Here is a 14,276-nt window from a genome sequence, read left to right as displayed (position 1 = left end):
CATCTATTGCCAGCAAAGCGAAACCCGATTTAAAGTGTGTATATAGTATGCTACACTATGCATTTAGGTGTATCATAAAACATTTAATGAAAATAGAATTCTTCAATATTTTATATGTAGCAGATATGCTACATGATGCATTGTAGGGTTAATATTGTGGTAAAACAGACAGTAAAAATTAAAAAGGTCTCTACACATACGTTAATTTGATTACATTTTTTTTGAGCTGTCATATAAAATTTAAATATCGTTGTTATATTTTTGAAATATATAGGATGTTTGGAAAATGGGTAGCCAAACGGAAATGGTGGATGATTGAACCTATTGCCTATTTATAATGCATATTATTTTTTATTTTTCCTGAAATTTATAGCCTGAGTTTTTTTTTTCTTTTTTTAGATACCTATTACTCCTATTAGAAATCTCCCAATTTTTTTACTCTTGAGATTTTTTAAATTTTTGCTAGCACAATTAATTTTATTTTAAAATGTAATGTTGACTTATTTAAAGTCAAATATTATAATAACTAAAAAAAAAATAATTAATTTTGAACTTGAGGAAAAAATGATATGCGTTATGAATAGCCAGTAGTCGCACTCATCCACTAATTCCGTTTGGCTATTCACCTTTCAAATATTAGTTATTTGCTTAATAAAAAAGTAGCTTTTTTTTCAAATTCACTTTTTATATATTATATTTGACTTAAAAGGCAGCCATTTTGAATCCGCCATATTAAACGCTTCCAATTTATTTAAAAGTTCAAATTCATTGAACTGATCAAAACTTTTAGATACACCAATTTTAGAAAAGGGAAACTCAAAAATATTTTAAAAACTGTCCTTGTTATCGAAAGCCAAGCACCTACAAAATTTGAAAACAATCTGACAAGTAGAAGTTATAGTTTAAATAGAATTCTTAAATTTGTTATATACATACATACAAACATTGCTACATAAAGGCAAAGAGGTGAAGCTAATATAAAAAATGTGTAAAAACGTTAATAATTAAGAAACACTGTCATATAAACACATTCTATTCCAGTCCTATTAAAAAAGTTCTTATTTTATGACTTAAAATACTTCTTATGAATACTCCTCGTATAAAAATAATCAGCGCTCCTCAGAATTTGCTTTCATCAATATTTACGATAAACCCTGGTAAACGCTCGTACGCAGCAAACAGCGGGATTCAAGGTCAATTTTGCTTTAACACGGGCGGTATAGGAAGTGGTCTGACTTGTTGTAATCTATAGACGGTGGTGATGGCCAACTGTATGGAAAGCTAATGTTGCTTCAGCAGCTTTTATTGATTTGGTTTCTCCAGAAGTTACCACAAAATTTTAAAGGCCAGAAGGTCCCGCTTGAGCTCTTAAGTCTCAATATCAAGCTTGCCTTTATGAGCAATTGATATTGAAGAATTGCACACATTGTAATTTACCTCACTGGTGGTTTTTCCTTTCTTAAAGGAAGGGTATAACCGAAAAATTTCATCTGAATAAGTACATTTGCGTTTTGGCATCACCAAAAACCAATTTCAGACTTTTAACAAGATATAATTAAAAATCTTCACTAATAAAACCTAAAAAGTCGTGAACTGCTTAACGTTACCGTAAACACTGTGAAAATAATGTAAATAAATGCATTGGGGATTCCCCGAAAGAAAAAACCTCTTGCCGCGCATGCCGTTATAGACGAGCGATTGACATACCGATGCGACGCCACTTTATTTATTCCGCTAAACACTAAAGGTGAATGTACACTACTAAATTTATCGGCGATTTGAAATATCTAAATGTTTTCAAAATAATTGACTATTTTGCATGTTTTATGTTCTTTCTTGTCTTAAAGAAAAACCCGGACGTTTAAAAAAAATCCACCCGGACTCACCCGGACGTACCAAAAATCCGAACCTGTCCGGATTTATCTGGACGTCTGGTAACCCTAGCTAAGTCCATAGGTTAAGTGTGATTGTCCTAAAGTAAAATATAATGTTTTCAAGTATTCTAAATCCAAAAAATCTTTAAGTCTTTAAATTTAGATAATAGTCTCCTTATTTTATTTGTACTTCAGATGCGTGTATCTGTATATCCCATTTTAAGTGTCTATTTATTGTTACGCCCAAATATTTCATTACTTCTGCTTCTGGTACTAAAATGTCTGTGTCTATCTTAAGTGGTCCCATTCTTGACAAATTGCTTGCATAAGATGTAAATGTTAAGTATTTTGTTTTAGACATATTTAAATACAGTTTGTTGATTTAAAGCCAATTCACAATATTTGTAAAATCTTTCTCAGCTTTAACTTTTACAGATTGCCATGAATCACCAGAGTAAAAAACGGTAATATCATCTGCGTAGCCTATTATTTGTCTCAAAGTACTCATTTTAAGTAAGTCGTTGACATATAGAATAAACAATAAAGGTCCAAGTACAGTGCCTTGAGGGACTCCGCAAGTTATTTTTTTGAAGGTACTTCTTACATAATTTATTTTGACAAGTTGCTTTCTATTGCTTAAGTAGCTTTTAATTAGTTTATAAACCATACCCCTAATGCTATAAGAATAGAAAGTCTCCTCAACAAAACATCGTGGTCTACAGTATCGAATGCCTTTAAGTCCCATAGAGCTTTTCTTTTGCGCGTTTTTTATGAGCTTATTAATTTCACTTTTGCAATTCCCATACCTTTCCTTAAGCTCCTCATTGTTTGGTTCCTTTTTACTTTCTTGATATAACTTAATTTTATCTTGTATTTTTTTTAATACGCCCTTCGTTCACCATTTATTTTCCCCATTCTTTCTATTACTAATTTTAATTAGTTTAGTATGCTTGGTCATTTTAGTCTTTAAAATATATATGAAATTATTTATTGCCTTTTCTACATTATTTGCGAGATACATTGTTGACTGCCAGTTTTCCATCTTTAATTCATTTTTTAATTTATTATAATCTATGTACATTCTCATTTGCATCTCATAATTTTCACCAATAATCAACGAGTTAAAATAATATTTTTATTTTAAAAGTTTCGTTGTAATATTATGGTAAAGAATAATCTTTTTCCAAATCATAGAAAACTCTTATCTGATATAAAACTGAAAATCTAATTATAACAATTTTTAATCTAATCATAATAAACTCATGATTAGATTAACAATTTAGAGCAATTTCTTGTAGATAATATATATTTATTAAATTTTTAATAATAATATAAAGCTAGATGGCGCTGCGAAGTGACTAGCACGATTGTAGTTTGGTCTCCTAAATTTTTTTAATTAACTGTGAATCAAGTGTCAAAAAATATTTGGAGTGTTGTGTAATACATTGTGCAAGAACCTGTAATCATGGTTAAGCAAAAATACAAAAACCTACGAAGAGGTTAGAAGAAATGGCGCTAAAATTTGACACGCAACTGAAAGGTTTTAAAAAAGATCTTGGGGCTAGGACCAGAGGGAAATCAACATCCACCGATTTTTCCGAAGACATAGAGGCAGTTGTCTCTTTAAACAAAAGGTTTCAAGACTTTGAAAATCAGTTTTGGATAGCATTGAAAACCTTAAGTCGGATATTGCGTCGCTAAAGCAAACCAATACGCTGTGCATGTCAACAAACCAGAACAGTATTTTACTGCACGGTATAAATGAACTACAAGACGACCTATATGCCTTTGTTATTAAAACAATTTCAACCAAGATTGGTGTTAAAATTACAAAGGCCGAAATAAATTTTGCTCATCGCATTGGACAGAAAAAAGCAAATTCCGAGAAGCCCAGGCCGGTGTTAGTATCGTTTTGCCATAGGTGGCTCCGGGACGACGTGTTTTTTAATAAAAAAAGGCTAAAAGGTCAACCTATTTTAATAACCGAAGTTCTAACTCCTGAGATGGGTAAAATTTTTAAAATCGCGAGAAATAAATATAAAAACTTGTGCTGGACTTCTAGGGGTAGAGTGTTTGTGATGGTAGAAAACCAAACGTTTTGTGTCGACCCCGAAAAAAAGTTACAAGACCTTGTTAATGAGTATGTGACTGCCGATTAAAACAAAAAATAAAGGTACGTTTAATGATTATATACACTTTCAATATGATAGGTACTTTAATTTCAAAGGTGATTATTTTTATTGGTTTTGGTGGTCATAAAAAGCATTGCTTTGCAGTGATATTTTTATTTCTAATCACTTGATCGGTTTATTTGTAGTCTATGCTTGCGGGACCAAAGTGCTCTTTTATCATTATGGTAGAGCTATTCTGTTTTTACTTAAGTTCTTTAGGTCTATTATCGAGATTTATTAGGAATAGGTATGTGCTTGATATATATTTTTTATTTCTATTACATTTGGGGAGTGGTGGGCTTTCTATATGGTTTTTAATGGGCGGAAACTTTAGCGAACGCGGTCGGTGGGGTGACTTGGGGTATTTATTCTGTGATGGCGAATGATAGTACCATGTAAGATCAGCAGGTGCACACTGTGTTCAGTGTTAGTCACGTAAACATACGTTCTATAAAAACAGGCTTTGATGAATTTGTAAATTATGCCTCTGACTTTAATTTTGATATATTGGGGATTTCAAAAACATGGCTTACTCCTGAGGATGACACTCTATATTTTAATATTCCAGGATACAATTTTTTAAGAAAAGATCGGGGTTCTCGTGGAGGAGGTTTGGGCATTTACGTAAAAAAACATATAAAATTTTTGTTAGTCACATTTGAAGATGCCACAGATGACTTTGAGTATCTCAATTTTAAATTTACGTTGAATAAAAAAAATATACTTGTTACAAATCTATACAAGCCTCCTTCTACGAATACATCTAGGTTTCTTGATTTTTTTGAGGACATGTTAAGTGTCTCTGTACCATATTATGATAGTGTAATTCTTTTTGGTGACTTTAATATAGACTTATTAAAATAAACTACAATTACTCAAAAATTTAAAAAGAAACGTTTAATCTTTGTTAGAAAATAATGGATCCAACTAGAATAAATACTTCTACCTCAAATACATCTACCCTTTTGGATCTAATAATAATTAGTGATAACCTTGAATACATGAATGCCAAATCTGTATACATGCCAGAGAGTGTAACTGATCATAACCTAACATATATAGAGCTAAATATTCCTAAATATCAAGCATATAAAAAAGTTATAAAATATCGTGACTATGCAAAAACTAATACCATAGCTTTTAAAAATGAGGCAGAACAACTCCCGTGGCATGATATATATTATACTTATAATATTAGTAAAAAAATTGCAATACTAAAAAATAATATTACTTACTTAATTAATAAATATGCACCTTTTAAAACTACAATATTACAAGAGAAACCTTTTACTCCCTGGATCACGAGCAATATAAAATTTTTATTGAAACTTAGAGATAAGGCACGTCACAAATATTTAAAACAGAAAACTCCTGGGAATTTAAATTACTACAGACAGCTTCGAAATTTCACTAAACATGCCATAAGTATAGAGAAAACGGCATATTTCAAACAATTTTTTTTAAAAAAAGGTAAAGATTTTTAGAATACCGCTAAAAAACTTAATTTTACAAAAACTAAAAACAATCCTTTACCAGAAACACTAAATAATGCAGTAGACCTAAACTCATTTTTTTCTAACTCCGTGGCTTTTACAAAATCAACCTCAAATGAAAAAATTGACCTCTACAAAAAAAATAAACTAAATGTTAATCAGGAAGAGTTTATCAATTATATCAATTAAAGTATTGCGGCGTTAACTTTACAGTGTTACTATTTTGCCAAGAGTTTGCAGACGGTAGCTCAGAATTATTGGAGGCTTGGGATTGTTCGAAGGTTCACTCATGACTGGCTATTAAAAAATATAATCTTGATTATAACTACTAAATAATAGGGCGCCACTTAGTTTTTTTTTTTTATAAATGAGAGAAAACTAAGAAAAAACTTGGTATATAGGTTTCAATTAACAATTAAATGACCCTGGATAAAGTAGATTTAAAGAGGCAAAAAAAATATCTTAACAATACAACCAAATTATATTTACATCAAAGATAATATACACCTCATGTTCTAATCTGTTAAATGTTAATAATTTATTATGAATTAAAATATGAATAATGTTGATATGATTAAATAAAATAAGTTTGTCAAAAGTAACATTTAAATTATGATTAAGCTACTAGGTAGATTTCAGCACTTGAAAAATAAATTGCAATTATTAAGGTTTTTTGTAAATATTTGTATTACGCAGGGGAAAGTTCATGAACCTTTTTACCTAAGGCATATCAGCCTTAACCGAGTTATATCTACTTAACTACCAAAAAAGGTACTGAAAATACTGAATACAAAATAACTAAAATTATAGATAGGAAATTGACATATTAAATTATGATATTGATTAAATATCATAATGCAGTATGTAGCAATAAATTGAAATTAAAGGTATATTAATAAAAATTTAAATATGTGAGACAAATCTATGGTTAATAATATTTAAATAAATGGAATAAACAGGCCTGTATATTCCTCCAAGAAATGAACGGCTGGCCTCCAAAATCGAGGCTGTGAATGTATGCCACTTGTAGCTTAGCTATCCGGACTGGGAATATGCAATAACTAATAAAAACAAGATTAAGGACTATAAATTACAAACCATATTGGCCACTTCCTGCTTCACAGACTTCGGAAATAAAAAACTGGCCTTTTACGTGCGCTTCTACCTGTGACACGGGAACAAGTCCTCGAAAAATGGATGCAGTACCGACTAAATAAGTTACGACCCCACCTCTCGCCTGAGCTGTCAATGTCAATCCAATCAGAGAAAACATCAATCAAGACCAACCAGAAGAGTGACGGACCGTCAACAGAAAGCATGAATAATAAAACCAGGAGAGTGATGCGTTACAGTAGTAATGTGTCATTGACTGTGTGAACTTAAAGAAATATCGATAAAAGAAGTTGACTGAAATGATTAATATAATTATTGAAATTAATGAAATATCAATGGAGCGTTAGTGAACATAAGAAATAGAAAAATAAAACGCTACATTTACCCCCCTCCTTGAAGAAAAAAAATTAGCTATGAAATAATTGATTTTTTTTTTCAACATCAAAAGTCTTAATAAAAAAGTTTAAACTATACTAGTTACCAATATCTAATAATACCAAAGAAAAATTCCCGGATAATTATTATCCCTTACTAAATAACAAACAATTCTGTTAATTATCTGTTCCACAATTTAGATATACAAATTATTTCTAAAAATGACATCTTCTCGTATTAACTCAATTCAGGATAACTACGTGTATCACCCGTTCCTAAAGGAAGACACAATCGGTATGGACATAAATAAGGAAACTCTTAATATCGAGGAAGGACACAAGTTGGTAAGACAATAGTGATCTTGAGAATACAGAAGTACTATAAAACTAACCTAACTTAAACTTAAATCAAAACTTAAGCTAAAATTATATACACTCATGACATTTAATTCTAACATAGAAATCAGTTACTATAGAACTCCAACCTAGGGGAACACTCATGGAAGTTGCGATCAACTTCTCACCAAGAGATGGTGTTGTGTGTAACAAAAAAAACTACCCTTTTTAGATGGCGGATTCCAGCAACTAGAAAGAAAACTGGCTGAGATAACTCAAGCACCAGATAATAAACACATGGACAAAATTCATAACAGCAATATCGATTGCCACATTATTTACCCACTACAAAATTCCATGTGCCCCCAAATCCATTTCTGAACGGCACTAGATATATCTTACAGCATATACAGCCATAATCTAAAGCTTCGATAGAATTTGTTTTTCATTTGACTCACCCACATAAATATCCAAATTAATTTGAGGTGAGGAAGGATACCTTCGTATAGTCCTCTAATAATCCGACCATGGTCGAGACCACACCAACTAAAAAACAAATCTACTATTGGTTTTTCATCACAGCATTCTGTGATAAAAAAAATTGGACAAAATCCAATTATGAACAGACTGAACAGTAATGTTCATCCTCTGTCAGGTTTACTGACCCCGACAAGGTAAATAGGCCAAAAATATAACCTCAAACAGTCAAAGTTGACAATGGGTTTATAACCACCACTAGGTTATAACAACCCACAAAATACGGCCAAAAAAAAAAGTCAAAACTGACATAAAGTGTATACTCATTTATGGAGTATGACAACCATCAATTGTTGGCCTTCGTATGGTGTATAACCATATACAGTTTATAACAACCATCAAAACATAGCCTTCGGCTATAAAAATTAAAACGTCAAGTTTATGACATACTGTACATAACCACTATTAGGTTATACCAAAAAAAATAAAATATGGCCCAAATGACCAGATTATAACATCAAAAAAATAACAAATGGTAGAAATTCCAGAATGATGTCAATACTAGAAGCAGGAATCTGAGTGAAGATAACAATATATACATAATTTCCAAATACAACTATTCCAAAGAATTGGAATCATCATCAAGACCATTATTAAAAGGCTTTAAGTCTTTAATATACCATTTACCGGCATTAGAACTATCTTCATTAGACAAAATATAAACCAGATTTGACAACTTTTTGCGGACAATACTGTGTACATACTTGGGAACTAGTTTAGAAGTAAACTTATCAACAGCGCTAGATAAAACTTTGTTCTTACGCCAAACATGATCACCTACATTAAATGATCTGATATCTGATCTGTCATACGGCTTTCACAACTATCCACTGAACAAATATTTCGATTAGACATTTTATTCTTCACACAATCAATAAAATCCACAACTATTTCTTTTAACTCCACCCTATACACCGAAACGTGAGTAAAACTGAAATGAGCTTGGCGCGCTCCAGACCTGGGGCCGTATTTTTGAAAACATGCGAGAATCTTCGAATGCGAACAAAGTCGAGCAGCAGAAGTTGGCCAGAGTCAAGTGTATTTTTGAACAGCATTCGAAATTTCATTCGCATACGAACATGAAATGTAGTGGCAACGTAGCAGCAAAGTCGAGTGCTATTGAAGGCCATGTCAAACGCGATAAAGATTTTTTAACCTAACCTAAAATTTAAGTTTAAAAACATCAGGGAATTTTGAGGTTTTTTCATGGCGTTTCTTGGGTTTTTCGATTTGATTTTTTGTTTTTTAAGTTGGATTCAAAAAATAAAAAATATTGCGACTTTGTGTCGAGTGAGCAAAAGAAAGAACTAATTTTATTTATGGCAGAGCACTCGGAATTAAAGTCGGACAAATTCACCGATTCAAAGATTTTTCAGCTAAAACTGCACAAGCCTTGTGAATAAAAGTAGCGGACAGATTACACAGTCTCCCTGGAGCACATCAATTGAATCGTAATAGGTTTGCTTAATCTATATAATTTAATAAATTGAGCATCAGAATACATTTCAAATGGGTCAAGAAATGAAGAGTAAATCTTATTCCTTCTATCTGCCAGAGTTTCAATCTTTTTCAGTGCATCGACGACGTTTCTTTGCACAAGATTGTTGAATCTTGCCATTTGATTATAGTTGTGTTTTTTAAAATTTTTCTATTCTGTAAACTTTGTTTTAACTCTCTCATCTATAGATTATTTAATTAACCTCTCCCCAATGCAGCCTTTAAAAAAGAGTATGATATAATACAATCCATTGCAATCAACAGTAACTTTTCTCTATCCTCTATCAGACTCTATATTTTAAGTTTTTTAAAGTACAAACTTTCGTATCAGAAGAAAAGGGAGCGTAATAATAAAAATTTTAGATATTTAACTTACTTTGGAGGTATTTCCCAACAGGTGGCAAAATTCTTTAAACCTTTTAACAGCCCAATCGCTTTTAAAACTTCTAATTCCTTAAAAAGAAATCTGGTTAAACCATTGTATAAGCCAGATCCGCTTTCAAAATCGGGAGTTTATAGTTGGCATAGTCCCAATTGCCCTGCAATTTATGTGGGACAGTCTGGGAGGAAAATTTCAACGGGAGTACAAGAACATCTAGGTCTGGTGAACAAGTTTAAAGACACCGACACTATCGAGACCAAGTCAGCGTTGGCCAATTATTTATTGTCAAATTTATAATTTTTCCTATCCCAATAACGTGAAAGTGGTTCATGACTACGAGAAGGGCAAAAAGTTCGATCTTCTAGAGAAGCTAGAGATTACAAGTGCGAAGAAGAGCCCAGTTTTGACTTGTGTTAACGACGTGTTTAATTTAGAGCCAGGACTCATTTTTAATAATGTTATCTAGTCCCCTCCTTTCTTTTCAAAATACCGCAAGAACGGTGTGGGCTAGCGGTCAACAAAGTAAACCTTACCAGTTTTGCTGTGAGGCTGTAGGTTCAAATCTCGATGGTTCCTTTTTATTTTTAAAATATTTTTCTTGTATTCGAGTCCTATATTGTTGTTATTGCATATTTGTGGCGCCAGTTTTTTAAACTTATAGTTTACCTTTCAGTGTGTATCTATAATTGACCCAGTCGGTCGTGTAACCTTTTTAAGGTATATTTTATGCTTTTCTTTATAGTGTTTTTGTAATTTTGTTTGTTTTGTTTACATAATTTTTTAGGTGTGATGATGCTCTTAGGAGCGAAATATACTTTGACTCATAAAATAAAATTTTCGACACCGAGACTTTGTGTTGTTGTCTTTTGATTTATTTCAGTTATTTGTTTGTTCTCGTTTTTCTTGTTCCCCACATCAATAAGCTTTACCTATTTGCTTTAAAATTTTATATATTCAACCTACCTCAACCAATTTTATATAATTATACGACCTAATATGCGACCATTAGTATGTAATTTTTTAAGCTTAATTTCGTTGCAATAACTACACAATAAATATGCAATAAATATACTTAAATAGTCCCGGGAGCCATCTTGGCTGTTGGCGGCTCTGCATTTCAGTGGCCCTAACTTCCTTAATAATATGTATTTTCCGTCCTATACTTATAGGAATTTTTTTAACTATTTTTTGAAGTACTATCACCTCCCTACCCCGAATTTTTTTACATTATTTCAATCACATCCTGTACATAGCGTAAAGGCAAAAAGTTCAAATTTTCAAAGATTTATTCGATTATAAGAGTCTTAAGTTTAATTAATTTTGATTTGCAGGTTGTAATGTAACACTACGATCACGAACACAAGCAATACGTGGTAAGAACTACTTAAAACTAAGTAATAAATAATTATTACTATTTCTGTAAATATATGAGATATAGTAATAATTATTTATATATAGTAAAGTATATGTAAGTATATATAGTATTGTAACGAAATTCGGGAACACACTTTTATTGTCAACGTCAAAAACACTAACCTAACTCGCTTTGACTGTCGTTTAATTGTTTCCAAGGTAAAAACTGACTAAACAATTAAAACTGAATGATTTGTCGCGTTGAGCGCGTCCTTTTTAAAACCCGATGGAACAGTTTCGAAATATTTAGAATTATCTTCATTGTTTTTGCCCAAAGAGACCAATAATTTTAGGAGAATACTGACAGTCAAAGCAAGCAAGTATACAAATTCTAGAAAATTAGAACTACAGGGATTTACAATAATATAACCTAAATAACCTAAATTGGGGCCAAAATGGGGCTCTCAAACAAGATGAACTACCTAAAAACTAAACACTATAGATGAAAATAATAAACCAAACGTAAGTAGAACCCTAAAGAAACCCTACGAATCAACTTTAACTACACAATACTAATAAAATTGTACAAAAACTAGCAGAATAATTAACGTATTTACATTTTCATAATACTGCTCCCCTCTCAAGTTTGATCGATCAAACATGGGACCACCTGAGTCATGATAGGGCGCTAGCCGGACGATGTTTACAATTTTCATCTTCGCTGTCGGATGTCGCTGGATACGGTACACCACGTCGTTGATTCTGGTGACCACATTAAATGGACCTTCTCAATCCTTCTGGAGCTTTGGTGACTTGCCCTTCGTCCTCCGTGGATTGTATAACCAGACTTTATCCCCAGGATTAAAACCGGTAGAATTTGCCTTTATGTCATAACGTGATTTCATTCTGTTACTTTCTAGATGAAGTTTATCCCGTGCTTGTTCGTGAACAATTTGTAAACGCTCTTGTAAATGGTCGACGTACTCCTCCAGGGTTTCAGACTTATGGGGTCTTCCAGTAATAATGTCCAAAGGTAAACGAAGTTCATTACCGTAGACAACTTTTGCCGGGCTTTTTCCAGTTGACTTGTGGATAGAAGAACGATATGCCAATAGGAATGGTTGTATACAGGTATCCCAGTCGGTTTGCTTAGAGTTTACTACCATCCTTAAATAGGTTTTGTAAACATACAGGAAAAGGTCTGTTTAAATTACGACTTCTATCAGCATTTTTCATGACTGCCACTACTTCAGAGCATACGCCAATATTCTCTCCTTGTTTCAGGTGTTGATCATATCCTTTTAAATTTACCATTCGAACCAAAATAGTAGATTTCTTCTGCGTAGTTAACGTCTTGGCTGGAAAAATTCCTTGACCATATAGTTTGCAGTTTTCCATGGGCTCAATCAAAACAGTTTCTCCCTCTTTTCCTCCAGTTGTAGCATAAACCACCACCTCTGAATTTCCTGGTATAGTAACATCCTTGAATAACTTAACGACTCTGGTATTTACTTTATCTTCATATAGGTGGTGCATAAAAATCTCTTCATTTCTCGTCGTCAATATCCGGTTATATACATCCATTTTAAACTGCTGAGCATTCATAACATCTAATCCTAATATGACATCATCCATGATTTCTGCCACTAGTACTGGCTGTTGGAATGTTGTTAAGCCAATGGTGACTGTAGCTTCGTGCAATCCAAGAATCGGGATCCTTTTTCCATTTGCAGACTCCAGAATTAAATTGGGTGGTGCTGAGAGCCTACAGTGTGCTACGATGTTCGTTTTCACGATAGTATGACTTGATCCTGTATCCACTACCATCTCACATTCACGGTCGCATATTTTTCCCGGTACTACCAAGCTCTCTCCAGGATGTGGCAGCCGGTTTAGTCTTATACGTGGGGCTTGGTAGCACCCAGCCAGCTTGAAGTTGAAGTTTTCCTCGTTCCTTGGATCTCTTAAAGGCTTGGGGCATTGACGTTTAAGGTGCCCCTCCTCATTGCAATTCCAGCATTGCAATGGTCTTTTAGGTTTCCTCGCTAATAATGATTCAAGCTTCTTTAGGCGGTCTTCGAGATCACTTTCCGAAGTTCTGATTTGTCTTATTCGTGTCTGCCTTCTAGTTGCTTAAAAAGCTGCTTCATACTCTAGTCCATGGGCCAAAGCTTCTGATATACTTTTATGATGAGCCATCCTTAGAGCGTGGTTAGTATCTGGATCTCGAACTCCGTCAATAAAACAATTTATAGAAATTTGTTCTCGGAACTCTGTTGGGGCTGAAGGGTAAGCCAGATTTACTAATCGAGCAACATCGGCCTCAAACTGTTGGAGTCCTTCCTCGGGTTGTTGTCTTCTAGATTTTAATTGAGCCTGGTACACTTGTTGTAGATGGGCTTCACCGTATCTCATCTCTAAGGTACGCACCAGTACGTCGAAATTGAGCTGATCCTCAGATGGCACCATTCTTAATATTTCTGTAGCTTCTCCTCTAAGGCTTAGCTTAAGATTGATTGCCTTTTCTTCGTTATCCCAGCGATTTCCCCTAGCAGCGGCCTCAAATTGATTCAAATAGGTACTCCAAGCTTCTTTGCCGTCGAATTTTGGTGGCTTTACTTTCATCATTGTTTGCATTCCAGGATCGGGATGAAGAGGAGTCCGTTTTACTTTCATCTCTAGTTCTTGGATCTTTTTTTGTACTTGCCCCAATTCTTCTTCTACTGTTGCTTCAAAGTTAGTCATTAATTGTTTCTGATTCTTCTCCAGATCTTCTTTAAGTTGTAAAACTCGTTCCTCTTGTTTTCTGTCTCGTTCCTCCTGCTCTTTTTTAAGATTATTTTTTAAATTAAGTAAGTCATCTTTCATGGTTCGAATCAGGTCTTCATTTTCTTTCTTTAGGTCATCTTTTATGGTCCTTATCAGGTCTTCATTTTCCTTCTTCAGGTCAGATTTAATTGTCTTTAGTAAATCTTCCTGTTTCTTGTCTCGCTCTTCTTGTTTGCGGTCTCGTTCTTCTTGTTCTTCCTTCAGTTTACGGTCTCGTTCTTCTTGTTCTACCTTCTGTTTACGGTCTCGTTCTTCTTGTTCTTTCTTCTGTTTACGGTCTCGTTCTTCTTGTTTGCGGTCCCGTTCTTCTTGTTCTT

General features: G+C 33.2%; 1 protein-coding gene across 15 annotated transcripts in view; it reads left to right on the top strand.

Annotated features, from left to right (window-relative positions):
- LOC126745325 (C-type lectin 37Db-like) overlaps positions 1–14,276 on the top strand; it is a 501,974-nt gene that overhangs the window by 121,365 nt on the left and 366,333 nt on the right. For 4 of the 15 annotated variants that reach the window (XM_050453104.1, XM_050453105.1, XM_050453099.1 and 1 more), the window contains exon 2: positions 11,109–11,150. The exons of the other annotated variants lie outside the window; for them this stretch is intronic. In XM_050453104.1, the coding sequence (XP_050309061.1) occupies positions 11,109–11,150 (42 nt within the window). The remainder of the gene's footprint in view (positions 1–11,108; positions 11,151–14,276) is intronic. 15 annotated transcript variants of the gene reach the window in all.

This window comes from Anthonomus grandis, chromosome 15, assembly GCF_022605725.1.
Source record: "Anthonomus grandis grandis chromosome 15, icAntGran1.3, whole genome shotgun sequence".
Lineage (NCBI taxonomy): Eukaryota > Metazoa > Arthropoda > Insecta > Coleoptera > Curculionidae > Anthonomus > Anthonomus grandis.
This window is presented reverse-complemented; position numbering and strand designations above follow the sequence as displayed.